The sequence below is a fragment of the Salarias fasciatus genome, chromosome 15, assembly GCF_902148845.1.
Source record: "Salarias fasciatus chromosome 15, fSalaFa1.1, whole genome shotgun sequence".
Taxonomy (NCBI): Eukaryota; Metazoa; Chordata; class Actinopteri; order Blenniiformes; family Blenniidae; genus Salarias; species Salarias fasciatus.
In genome coordinates this window covers 14,172,768-14,185,820 of record NC_043759.1, presented here as the reverse complement: position 1 = coordinate 14,185,820, position 13,053 = coordinate 14,172,768, and the positions used below count along the sequence as shown (strand labels likewise).

Here is a 13,053-nt window from a genome sequence, read left to right as displayed (position 1 = left end):
AGCTGTTTGGTGAACAGCATGAACCACTCCCAGTAACAGGACTGTTGCTAAGTGAAGGTGTTCCCCCTGGAGTCTTCACCAGTCCCGAGACTCCGTGTTAGCTCCTGTTTTCAGGCATGGAAATGCTCTCTGTGCTCTAATGTAACAAATAAAAATAACAAAACCGAAATGAAATCAATCACTCAAGCTGCTGTCGGAATTCTCACAGCTTAAATTACTTCTATCCGGATCCTTGTTTTACCTTCATATTAAGTCTATTCATGACCTGAAAAGTCCCACCAGGAAGGAGGATATTTTCTTTGCTGAGCTTCTTACACTTCTTCTGTCGATAAATGACATTCTCAGAAAAATTAATCTGATATTACACAAACTCAGGAGCTTAGTGCTTTTGGGATTCTTATCTTCCATTTCAACTTATGAGTAAACTTTCAAAACTTCCCTTCAGAGGCACCTATCCAATCGCATTACGCTCGTCCCTGAGGTCCAATACGGGAAGCAAATGCAGCCCCTTCCTCATGAAAGTCAAGTGTGGAGTCTTTTCAAATGATGTTGATAATAATCTGAAATGTTATTTCCTCTTTGCAAGTGTCACATAAAGTCATGAGCACCCAGCACCCTGAAGCTCAAGCAGCCCCGCGCTGGCATTTCAATTTCTTGGATTTACACCTTTTAGAAGTGAAAATGTCAATCTCAAAATGTTCTGACACGATGTGCTTCGTCGTGCTGTGTGTTACTGTCGAATAACCCCAAATATTGCTACTGTGCACGCATGCAACCAAGACTGAGCAAGAAATGGAAAATTAATACTTGATAATTGCGTGAAATGTAGTTGGACGTGTTACTGGGAGAGTTCACTCCTCACATTCACTCAGAGAGGCCTGTCCAGACAACATGGAACATCAAAATACCTGATCGCCTCAGTAAGCTCATTCAGCAGGGGATTATTTATCAGTTCAAGAAAAAGAAACAGAAATAATTTGTGAAAAATCCTGAAATGAATCAGTAACAGAACAGCTGAAAAAGGGAAACTTATGTTTATTTATTCCCATTAGTATCAGTACTACTGTGGATGCAGCCTAATTAATATTAATGTGAATACAGCAAAACAGATCATGAGTGAACAGGAGTTTAGCTAAACAGTAACAGCTAATACAAGTAGTTGAATATTAAATAACAGAGCAAAGGCAGCTCTGCAGGTCTCTTGTCTAAAGAAAGCTTTGAAGTTATTGTCCCTATACCAATGTGTGTCTTTTCAATAGTGATCAATTACTGGGCTATCAATGTAGAAGTTACAGGTTTAACAGAAACAAATCAAACCCATCACGCGATAGTCAAATTGTAGCTGCACTCATTCTGTACAGCATTTAAGAAAATTAAATCCACACTTGCTAGTGACAAAAACTGCATCCTATACATTATTTCGTATGTATCAATATATTAAATCAATTAGGTATCCATGGATAGCAAAAGGTCGATATTCACCACAAACACTCACGAAGAGCTAAATACGGACATTACTGTCCACTTTATTTAAATTTCAACCTGTTACACTCTGCAGAGATCTTGGAAGCAACCACACAGCTCTTTAACTTTTATTGATCTGATCGTAATAACCATTTGTATGTACACACACCACAGGCACACCATGTACAGTATGTGAGGTCGAGCCATACAGTACGCCACGATAAGCCCCAAGTAATGAAAGGATCTCATGCTCATTCTCAAACAATTTACTGTAATAAAAGGTTTTCAATATACCATTGCAATTTATTTATTGATTTATTTAGATTTTTAAATAAGAATTTATGAGCTTAAAATTTTAATTTAACTTCATTCACAGTCGTAACACCAAAAACTGAACAAAAGAAACCAAGAAAATCTCTGAATATGTATGTATGCTCTCTTTCAGGTAGAAGGTTAGCAGCAGTGGAAAAAAATGCACAATGCATGGTTTACACACAAGATTGATGATTAATGGGGGTCACATGTAGAAAGAGCAAATAAAGATTAACAGCTTTTGCAGCAATTTCTATCAGTGCAGTGAAGGGGGGGGGGCAAAAAAAAAACAAAAAAAAAACATTCCTGCTCAGTCCTTGATAGTATATTAGAAATTATAATGCGCTGAAAACATCCATAAGATAATCTGTACAATGAAACCAGAGAGAGAAAAAAAAAGACAATTTTTAAATCCTGCTTCCACAGTATTAAGTCAAGCTTCTTCCGGCAGATGTTGACACGTACAGTACTACCTCCTCTTGGCGGCCGGCCTGGTGCCCTTGCTGCTGCTGCCCGCCTTGCCGGAGCCCTTGGAGCCGGAGAAGAGCTTGGTCATGAGCTCGGAGACGTCTGGGAGCTCGGGGTTGGGGTTCAGCATGTTCATGGACTGCTCCATTTCCTGTGGAGACAGCGGTGAATGAAAACAGCTGCAGGCAGGCAGACAAGGACTTTTTGATTTTTACATTCTTCACAGTGACGGGCACATCTAGATGCCAGGAAATTAAATATATATCTATCTTTACCAATAAGTGTTGCTGAGCGTCTCATCTGATCATAACAAAACACCGCACAATGATCAAATTTTAAAATGAGTCATGATACCTTTCTCATCTCGGGGTCATTAGTATTGACAACCTTGGGCAGCAGAACAATAATCAGCAGAGGCAGAACCATCATCATGACCTGCAAAAGCAAAGAAAGAAAAAAGAGGCACAATTACGCTTTAATAGACACTCAGAAAAACTTGGAAAACAGAAAATTCACCTTTGCTGCAGGAATGTAACTTAAGATTTTTTTTACTTTAAAGTAAACAGATACATTTACATGTACTTCATATTCAAAATAACATTGCAGTCAATGATTTGTCAGTAATTATTTGTGCCATTTTCACAAGGGGCTGCATTAAAACCTCTTGAAGGCACATCGTGGACCATGGGCCGAGCACTAATGTCTGAAAATACCATATATTTGCAAGAGAAGTTGCATAAATACGACATTTGGATACACTGGGCATATGTTTGAAAAAGCACTTAATTTTGTTTTACATGCACATAAAAATATGGCACCAAAGAAGCAGAACACTGTTTATGTCATCATGAGAAATGTGCAAATCTCTGCCTCAATATCCAGCTCTATCTTCAATAATTATTTAGTTTTTTCTCATGAGGTGCAGCCATGTAACACTCAGACAGGTTTTTACCATCGGGTTCATCAGGAAGTCTGTCCAACCCCACGTCTCTCTTTTCATGAAGTAGCTGTGCGGACCAGTGGCCCGGATCTGAAGAGGGTACGCCTGGCGAATGACTTCTGATGTCTTGATGTAGTTCACGAGTCGCGCTCTGCGAAATGACACGTTGTTACAGTCAGTTCGAGCTGCTGCTACGATACAAAAAATCAAATTGCACAGCATGAAACATTTAGACCTCACCTCATCTTCCCCTTGGTTGTGATGTCAACTCGGACTGGTTCGAACCTGAAGGTGGGAGAAACGACCTCCACGACGTAAGATCCTGACGGTATATCGTTCACAGCGAAACTCCCATCAGTTCTGGAAGAAGAGACAAGATGAGATATGTAGGGTTTGCAGATATTTATGCTTAACTTGAGGACTGATTTTCCAAACATCCTATACCAAATACCTGAAAGCAAACCTGGACTTATACCCAATTCTTACATTTGCAAAACAGATTTTACCTTGAATTAAATGACTAGCAATCTGACCAGATTAAACAAAACATTGTTAATTTTTATTAATCACAAACATTTCAGATATTGCTTGGAAACAGAAAGTCGAGTATAAATTTCCCACAAAGTCTTTTACAAATGCACACATCAACATTACCCCTCAGATTTGAACCTTTACTTAAATACAGAAGTTAAGTCAGTGATCTTGGCCCTCAGAGACAACAGTCTGGACTTGGGGAGTTCTCCTTTGTGGGATTTGTGCACTGTCACTGTGCTGCATCAGTGGCTTGTTCCCTGAAGTAATATGCTTTTTGAATTGACCATTTCTTCAATTTGGGGCAAAATATAAGAATTGCTTTAATTATTTTTCATAGCAAACGTCTTACTTATCACACTTTAAAAGCTTATTATGAACTCTAAATTTGCCTGTTGGTGTGAATATGAGTGGTTGACCACCCTGGGATACATTGGTGACCTGTCCAGGGTATGGTTGGATAGGCTCCAGCAGTCTAGACTCCACAATATGTATGGATGAAGTATTTTCAGAGTAAATAATTGATGTTTAATTGATTCATAGTAATTGAATACTGCAATTTATTTTTGGCGATATGCGTAATCGCGATGGACCGATTGCATCCATTGCGTGCTAATGTGCATTGGTAAAATGCGCAGACCTATCGGCGGACAGTGGCGCAAATTGGCGCATTGACAGATCGCGCAAATCACCAAAAGCCAGACACAAGATAGAAGTCACTGGTCAAAACAGGATTATATATATACTACCCGAAATATTCATGCAGGACAAACGCTACAAGCACATCACAACATATAATAAATTCACCAAACTGCTGATGTTTTAATATCCTTAACTCAATGTAAATTAATTCAGTGGTTACCAAATCCTTGCTGTTTTCTTCCCAGTGTTCAAAAATTTGATTACAGATATGACAGGCTCATTCTAATTCCAGTGTTTACTTGTAACAAGTTTAACTAGTATTAGATGTGCTCATTGAGTTGTTTACTGTTCAGACAGCAAATGCCAGGCGGCTCAGTATGTTGTGGCAACAGCTTATTACTTCAAAAACACTGCCCGGCTCCACAGCAATACTGTCTACTGCATTTTTGTTTTACGTCCACTTCTGTTTTTCTGTCAATTATCGAGTGACAAGGAAAAAGCTGTCATCTGTCAGCAGAAATGTTTGTATCGCTTGTAATGCTAACGCTACTTTGCATGCTAACAGGCTAGCTCCCGAGCGGCTCCAGTCGTCTCTGTTTCCTCACCTCAAAAAGCCCACATATTCCTCGCCTTCCACCAGGACTCTGGCCGTGGACACCCAGTCTTGCTGTTTAACCCCAGGAACTATCGCTCTGCCCTCGATTTTGAACCGATCTCCGTTGGGTTGTGTGGACGCCGCTGCGCCAGGCCCCGTCTCCATGTCGGAAAAAGCCCACGACACGGCGAGGAGCGCGACGTGAAGCAAAACCTGTAACAGCGGTGTTCTTCTACTCGGAAACATCGTTTCTGTCTTTATTTAACTGGAAAGACTCTTGACCTGTCTGAGAAACCGCATGCATGAAGGGGCAGCTCGGTGGAGGACGAGAGAGCGGACTCCGGACATCAGCTGCCGCTGCTCCCGATGACGTCAGCTTAAATAAAACTTTATCGACACAAAGCGACAGTCACAACGGACAGTTTTTATTTCCTCGTGTTTATAAGCTATGATGTTATTTGCTGTTTTAATCTTGGATGCATAAATGGAAAGGAAGGTGAGGACTGTGCACTCTAATGTCAAAAAACATTTTCAATGTTAAAGTTACCATAATAAACATCAGTAAAAGCAGTTATTCAACCACTTTGCATGCATATACTGTACAAACCGTCCCACTCTTTCTTAAATTTTGTTTCTTGCTTGATCTTTTGTTTTATGACTCTCGCTGCTACATCTCCATGAGGAGGGGGACATCTTACTCACCTATTGCACAGAGAATATTGGTTTAATTAGGAATTCTGTTATTCATGTTCCCTTTTTGTTTTGTTCATATCTGATCAAATGTAAATATTAATTTGGATATTTTCTTTTTTTAACTGGATACCCACATTTTTATATTTATAGCAAAAAATAATATAATTGAAAGGCCATTAATACACATGAAGTGGACAATTCTTGTTACTTTTAAATATTCATTAATGCGATTGGCCAATCACATGGCTAAAACTCACTGTACTTAAGCATGGGATGAGCAGCAGATTGCAAGCAGAGCATGAGCATAGTGAAGAAAGGTGATTAAAGCAACTGTAAATGTGGATGGTGCAAGATGGGCTCAGTTGATGTGTCAGTATCAGTGAATCCACCAAGAATGAAGACACCTTTGATTGCAAAGTGATTCCAACCTGCTTCTACAAAAGGCATACCTAACATTTTAGCATTGGAATTGTTTGCTATGTGCTTTCTGCAGTTGCAGAGTGAGGATTAGTCTGCAGTCAGATTGCAGCTGGTTTGTTGCTCTCTGTTGAATCATCCCCAAACAGCATCCAGGTCTGACTCTGGTTCTGTTACAGGTTATAAATTCCAGTCTATATTCAGAACACAATTATGATGCGAAAAGAGACAAATGAGGGTTTTTATAAAAATTTATTTAAAAGAGATTAAAAGAATCACTGTTTTTACATTTCAAGACAGTCATGCATCATAGGAAGAAGCAACATAAAAAAAAAAGGAGTGGAAAAAAAAGAGCTTCTAATGACTTATAAGTCTTGGAGATTCAAGTTAATGATTCCATAGAGCCCAGAAGCAAAACACAGAGAGCCGAGCATTCATCACATCCACAAGTGCGTGTGCGCTCCGTGGTGAGGAGCGCTGCAGTGACAGACAAAGAGCTTGGCACTTCATAGAGCGACATTACACCCTGTCTCATGAGAGGACCACTGAACGTGCCCCTTCACCAGACGGTCCACTTCAATGTGAAGCAGTCATTTGCTGTGCAGGAAGGATCTCTCAGCGCTCCTCAAGAGTCTTCGGCTCCAACTCGGGGAGGTGTCTGAATTGTCAAGTTCAGTCCCAGTTAAGAGGTTTGAGTTGAAGAAGCAGGATGAACCGGTCTGTTTGTCTGCGGGCAGCATCGGTTCAAAACGCCGCTGAGCTCGGCAGAAGTGGTCGTATCCTCCCAGTGCTACATCGACAAACTGTCAGCGCAGCCGCGACAGGTGAGCCTCCACGGCCTGCAACGGGAAGCAGAGGTGGAACGTCGGCGGTCGTCACAGTGAGGAAAACTGCACATAGGCAGTGAAATGTAATCTCTTCACAGGGAGCAAATTACATTTCAAATATTTCCCCGTACTATCACACATACATCAATATGTAAATTACAAGGGAAAAAATGGAGGCCCTGACCTGGATTTCAATGTATTTGCTTAGAAACCAAATAAGGTGCACAAGGAAAAAAAACATGCTGTCCCTAATATCAAATCCAAACAGGGAGTTCTATGCATTTTAGGTTTATATCATATGAACTGAAATATTTCGAAGTTCCCAGCTCGATATGATTGAACACAGCATACACACTGAACAGATCAGCAGTCCATCACAAAGCAAAGATCAACACACACTTTTACATTCACGGATGTGTGCAAATGAGAATCACCCACCAGCCTCAAACAAGAGGTTCGACTGTGGAAAGAAACCAAAGTGTCCAGACAAAATCCACGCATGCAAACTGCACACAGACTCGAACCGAGTATACCCTCACTGTGAGATCACAGCGCACCTCCGCTCAGATTATTGCTTTCCTTTTAAAAAAAGTTAGCTTGTTAATAAAAAACTTGAGCATATTTCATAAAATAAGATTTATTTTTTACCTGGATTAAATAATCATCACAAATGAAACCTATTTTTTTTGGATGGAAAAAAACAGATCGCTGCAATTTCACATTGCTAAATGACACATCAAAAAGGATCATAAATAAAACCACAAACACATGAGCCTCTGAAGGAGCAGGAGGTTGCTGGGTTTGTTTTTTTTCCTCCCCAGGATGGGAGTGGTTCGCAGTATCCACCCAAAATCAACAGAGGATCAGTAGGAACACCTGGTTCGTCAGTGACAGACAATGATCCATTTGTCAGCTTAGTTCAAAGATTCTCTCACAAAACCTTCAAAACAAGCAGTCCATACAAAATGTAACATCTCTGAATTTAAGTTTAAGGTACAGGAATTGATCTCACCTTTGCTAGTTCTCCTGTTGATCCAGGAACTGAACACAAGCGAGCTCCGTCTTTCCACAGGTCCTTCAGCTGCTGCTTCATGACCTCTATATTCCTGCAATAAGCACACAATCCTGAATTAACATGATATATACAGAACCATCTCAAAACTAAACATAGAAATGTTGCCATTTGTCATAACCTAATTCAAGATTTATACATACAAACTGATATATTCAAACGATTCTGTAAAATTTAACATTTCAGCTTAAGAGTCACAAAAGCATTACAAGTTAGAGGGTTATTCTTTACATAATAATCTATCATTTTGATTGAAAGAAATGTTTACCACAATAAAAGCTTTCATGTATACTTGGCTGGACCACATCAAGGCTGTTTATGGAACTAAATTATGACGCTTGTCAACGTAGACACATATGGGAAAATAAATACTGCAGTGCTTCCTCATCAGTCCAAACAGTGGATTAAAGACACTCGGCAAACATAATTCAGGAAATGATCTTTGGCTACAGACACTGTGTTGCTATTTATTATCCCCGACAGGCTCAAGAGCGGTCAACGAGGATGAATGAGTCTCATTAACTTCAACGTACATGATGCAAATGGTTCAAGCTGGAGTCACTGTTTTACACCATAACCAGACTAAACGCTTAAAACCATGAAAAATACTGCTTTTCCTTGCATTGAGTTAGAATTGGTCTAAATCTGAGACCCAGCCATCCATGACAGTTTCGTTTTTCTCATGCGGCCCCCTCAGACTGTATTAAAGTGCTCACCTCTCATCAGTACAACCGACTCGCTGCCTTCTGTCTTTTTTCGAAAGTTCTGGCCACCACTTCTTGATGACGGACTGAACCCAGTGTAAACCCACATTTACGTGTCTGTTGGATGAAAGAAAAGCAAGAGGAAAGTTAGCGAAGGGAGTTAAAAAAAAATCCATCAGTCTGCTCATAAAATATTGAAGGGTGGGAAGTCAAAGAGATTTCAGCACGCAACCCAGACAAGTCATGAGTTATTTATCAAACCGGCTGAAACGTCTCGGATCATCTAAGTGACTAAAAACAGTAAATCCAGCTGCTTCAACTCTGTACTTGTAGATACTACTGCAGAGGTAAATTGTTCAGATTGTTCGTGCGTGTCCCGAGTGTCACTTACTCTTCGTGTTTACTTCCAAGAATGACTTTGACTTGGGGCATGAGGTCAACACAGCAGCCAAGTGACAAACATGGTGCTTCAGACTGAAGACTGATGAGAGAAGAAAACACAGGATGAACGGAAATGAGCTGATTATCAGTAATGTGGGCTGGCACAGAAAGGCAAATGACAAACAGGACTCAAACTGTCTTAATTATTGTCTTCAGCTTCTGACTCGCTGATTGGAGAACAGCAGGAACATCTCACATCAGAAACAAGACATGGAGGAAGACAAATCCTGGATAAGTGAGTTACTGCTGAGTAAGTAACTGTACTTTAATTGAAACAGTATTGAAAAGAAGTGCACATTATCAATTATTGTTGACATCATCCAGGAAATATAGACGCCTCTAGTGATCCATCTGACCTTTGCTTTGTTCAAATGTTACAACATTCTGAAGAGCTTTAAAGTCGTTTTAGAACTAGACCAATTCGTAATGTGGAGTCTAATCATCTCAAGTAAATCTGGAACAGTCAACAACTCCAAAAAGTAACTTACTTGTTTGTTAAGACAGGTAAGCAGTCAATCAGCACAGCGGGATCTTCAATTCTGGGAATTAAAAACGAGACTGAAGATGAAGCGGGGCCTCACATCGAGGAATAAACTGAATACCAAATAGTAGCGGCCATTGTTTTACCTTAGTAGGTACGACACTAACTCACTGGCATTTCTCTGCCAGAGTGTTAGGGCAACTTTTAGTCGAAGATGCCTTTCAAAAAGGACGTGGGTCATAGTTTCGTGGTCCTTTGATAGCTGCACATGGACAAACAACGCACAAAAGGGATAGTGTATATCAGGAGACAGAATTATAGCGGAAAAGTTTAAAATTGTGTTTTTTTTCCCTAAATACAACAATAAATAAATAAACGGCTTCAGTTTCACCGCTCACCTCAGTGAAGTCACTGTACTTGGAGCTGGCCCCTGCCATCTTGGAGGCCTCTGCAGAGTTCACCGGGAGCCCACAGTTGGAATAAATGCCCCGCACGTCATCGGAGCACGTCAGCTCATTTTCCTTGTTGGCCATGCCGGGGTCACAAGAATAGCCTACATTTGCTGATCTGCGGTGCAGCTTTTTGCTCACCTCCACCGCTGCACAACCCTTCCTCTTGCACGCTGAAATCCGCCTCGCTTTGCCCGGATTGTGCACTGGGTAATTTTCCTGGAAACTGCCGACAAGAAAGCGGGGATGCATTCATTTATAAAGCTTGAAAAGTCTGAAAAACTAAATTTAAAAGGCAAACATTGTGATCCCATTTACACCTGGTATGAAAATGTGTGCAGGGGTAATCAGATAGTAATCTACGAGTGTCTAACCACATGGAAGTGCTGGTGTAAATACATCCAGGATGTGCTGCAGATGGACTGTGCGATTGCTCGAACTGTAACCAGAGGCAATACTCATATCCACAGCCCTCTTCTTCAAATGCATGGCCAAGCAGCCACTTTTGTTAATACTGAGCCACAATCTTACACAGCATGGCACTTCTATGTCACAACCTGTAAAGACTTTCTACACAACCAGAATTAACACAAATGTTAGCTGCGAAGGCGGATGTTGTTGTTATTTAAAAGTATGAAGGGCATGAAATGCAAAGCAGCAGATTTTCTGTCTATGTGTGATGAATTCAGGAACTGGGAGAGAAAAGGCCGCATGCGATCAAGATGCGCTAAAAACTGAGCGATGATCCCGTTAGTGTTGAGCTGTGAATTCTGCCATCTGAACGCTGGTGCTCACCAGAGCTTGCTTTGAAGAGGCCTGTTTCTCACATGTTTTCAGTTGGCTTCCTCAACAAACCTGGTCTGGTTTGACTCAAGCTCAACATGTCAAACATCAGGATGTGACGGGCATCTGAGCCCCCACCAGAGGACTGATCATGCATGAAAAACGATTCTCAAATCAACCTGAGCCAGCACATCAATCATATGATTAACTCAACATGCCATTTATTTTCATATTTTGGACAAATGTGAAATAGATCAAGCAAACTGAATGAATTGAACTTTTAACTCAACTACCGTGGGACAAGTAAATAGCGTTTATCCCAAAATTAGACAGAATATACATGATTGAGACCAAACAAAATGATCCTCGTGACACTAGTGGCACGTCAGGAGGAGGAAATATTCAGCACATCTGAAACCAGGACACATTTTAACAACAGGTGTAAAGGGGTTATAAAGAAGTGCCCTCATAGTCCAGTGACAGAGGGATTATCTGCAGGACAGACGTGTATCAAAGACTCACCTGTCTTTATCTAATTCTTCCTTATTTACAATATCCACCTAAAACAAGAGGATAGGGGATGAGGCCACTACTACAGTCTCTTCTACAGAACCACTCAACTCTCACCAGGCATTAATAGACACACACACACACACACACACACACACACACACACACACACACACACACACACACACTTGTTGACACAATATGCCATGGTGTTGTCCATCACATCTCCATACCTGCTTCATGTTCTTGTCAGCAGGAGCATGCAGGCAGGACCACAGAAAGCCATCGGAGGTATTTCTGCTGACCTTAAGGACTTGCCGTCGTCCAACATGCTCACCAGCAGCCATAATAAGGGACACTGTGGGACAAACATTCAGACAGTTGTGGTTAGGATTATTAAGACTTTTCCGAGTTTAAAAGTGGCTATTTGTGTGACGTTCTAACTAAAAACGACTGGATCGTCATGCCCTCCAAGATGCTTTAAACAGTCAACACATGGAAACTCAGCAGATAATGAAATGTAAAGCAGTACATTACGAAGGCGTTGTCTGCTCGAAGCTAAATTACCTGCATCAAAAGTATTAGCATGAGGCTTAAAGTTACGACTGAAGGTTTAAGGCTTTTGATAACAACGAAAACTCGTCACCCGCGATCATTAGCTGTTCATCATTACATTCCTGGGATACAGATTAGCTCACACTTCGACATTTTACTCCACCTGTTAGCATTTAGCTTCACTATCAAGAAAAGGGGCAGACGAAGAAAAGCAGCACCGGGCCGCTAACGCGAGCTAGCAGGCTAGCTAGCCATCCGACTCAGTGAGCATATGGCTTCAAAAAGCCTTTTCAACACAATGTTTTCAGCCTTTGTAGAGCTAAAATATATACGAACCGATTCATTTTGCAAGGTACCGAGAAGGTCCCACTGGTGTGTAAATCCTAAACGTGAAAAACTGGTTTTAAGTCAAGCACCAACTCCTGGCAGGTACAGGAACCCAACTGTTTTCACAGGCTCACCATTCAAATGAATGCACTGCCGCTCTGCGAGGATTCTGGGATTGATTTTGACCAGAAGAGGCTGGAGAACCAGCGACGCCTGCTGGACACCAGCAAAAAGGTGTGTGTGTGCAGCGCCATCTAGTGGCATGTACTTTGAACTGCAGGAATCACCGTCAGAAGAAACCTGCACAGCAGCAAGAGCAAAACAAAATGAATATATTAAAATTAATTCAATATGATTATGTAATTATGATAATACTTCATTTTAAATATATTTGAAATATTTGAATAATATTCATTTTGAAACTGATGAAAACTAAAACAAAAATGCAATATCATTGGTTATTTTTCAGTCGTGTGTTCAGATCACTGTCAGAGGTGTTTAAATAGAAGAACACACACACACACACACACACACACGCACACGCACACGCAGACGCAGACGCACACGCAGACGCACACGCACACACGCACACACAAAAGCTGGTAATATCCTTCTGGCTGTTTTGCATTGTATCTCCACTTTAACAAGCTCTGGATCAAGGCTGTTCAGCTCTAGGCATGATAAAATGATATGAAGCAGCATGAATGAAACCACACTTTATTTTTCTACACCATTCTAACTCCTAATATGCTTTCAGAAAACATTCCAACAGGGAGAAAGGTGACAAGCCTGTAAACTGGTGCATTTCGAGAAAACAGTGGAAACTGAGGTATCTTGACTTA

The 13,053-nt window shown here is 40.9% G+C and overlaps 2 protein-coding genes across 3 annotated transcripts; both read right to left on the bottom strand.

Moving 5' to 3' along the window:
• Positions 1 to 1,498: 1,498 nt before the first annotated feature.
• On the bottom strand, positions 1,499 to 5,319 carry emc7b (ER membrane protein complex subunit 7b). Its single transcript, XM_030110300.1, has 5 exons — positions 4,963 to 5,319; positions 3,425 to 3,544; positions 3,197 to 3,335; positions 2,599 to 2,679; positions 1,499 to 2,395 (listed from the first exon to the last, which is right to left on the bottom strand). The coding sequence occupies exons 1-5, from the start codon at positions 5,196 to 5,198 to the stop codon at positions 2,246 to 2,248; spliced, it is 726 nt and encodes a 241-aa protein (XP_029966160.1). The 5' UTR covers positions 5,199 to 5,319; the 3' UTR covers positions 1,499 to 2,245.
• A 986-nt stretch (positions 5,320 to 6,305) lies between these two features.
• katnbl1 (katanin p80 subunit B-like 1) lies at positions 6,306 to 12,490 on the bottom strand. Of its 2 annotated transcripts, none has more exons than XM_030110298.1 (10): positions 12,346 to 12,490; positions 11,563 to 11,687; positions 11,342 to 11,379; positions 9,986 to 10,262; positions 9,734 to 9,849; positions 9,595 to 9,645; positions 9,057 to 9,146; positions 8,678 to 8,782; positions 7,902 to 7,995; positions 6,306 to 6,901 (listed from the first exon to the last, which is right to left on the bottom strand). In XM_030110298.1, the coding sequence occupies exons 1-10, from the start codon at positions 12,473 to 12,475 to the stop codon at positions 6,869 to 6,871; spliced, it is 1,059 nt and encodes a 352-aa protein (XP_029966158.1). In that variant the 5' UTR covers positions 12,476 to 12,490; the 3' UTR covers positions 6,306 to 6,868. The 2 variants fall into 2 exon arrangements, with proteins under 2 accessions (XP_029966158.1, XP_029966159.1); XM_030110299.1 differs by having other exon boundaries at positions 12,221 to 12,353.
• Between the last annotated feature and the right edge of the window lie 563 nt (positions 12,491 to 13,053).

Bases quoted from the DNA above. Each gene is read 5' to 3' on its own strand.
- emc7b (XM_030110300.1), bottom strand. From the start codon at position 5,198: ATGTTTCCGAGTAGAAGAACACCGCTGTTACAGGTTTTGCTTCACGTC. The intron at 3,545-4,962 runs GTGAGGAAACAG...CTCTTCTTCCAG, and splicing joins GAATATGTGGGCTTTTTGAG to AACTGATGGGAGTTTCGCTG. The intron at 3,336-3,424 runs GTGAGGTCTAAA...GTCATTTCGCAG, and splicing joins ACAACCAAGGGGAAGATGAG to AGCGCGACTCGTGAACTACA.
- katnbl1 (XM_030110298.1), bottom strand. From the start codon at position 12,475: ATGCCACTAGATGGCGCTGCACACACACACCTTTTTGCTGGTGTCCAG. The intron at 11,688-12,345 runs GTGAGCCTGTGA...TTTGTCCCACAG, and splicing joins GCAGTGCATTCATTTGAATG to TGTCCCTTATTATGGCTGCT. The intron at 6,902-7,901 runs GTGAGATCAATT...TTCCCGTTGCAG, and splicing joins CAACAGGAGAACTAGCAAAG to GCCGTGGAGGCTCACCTGTC.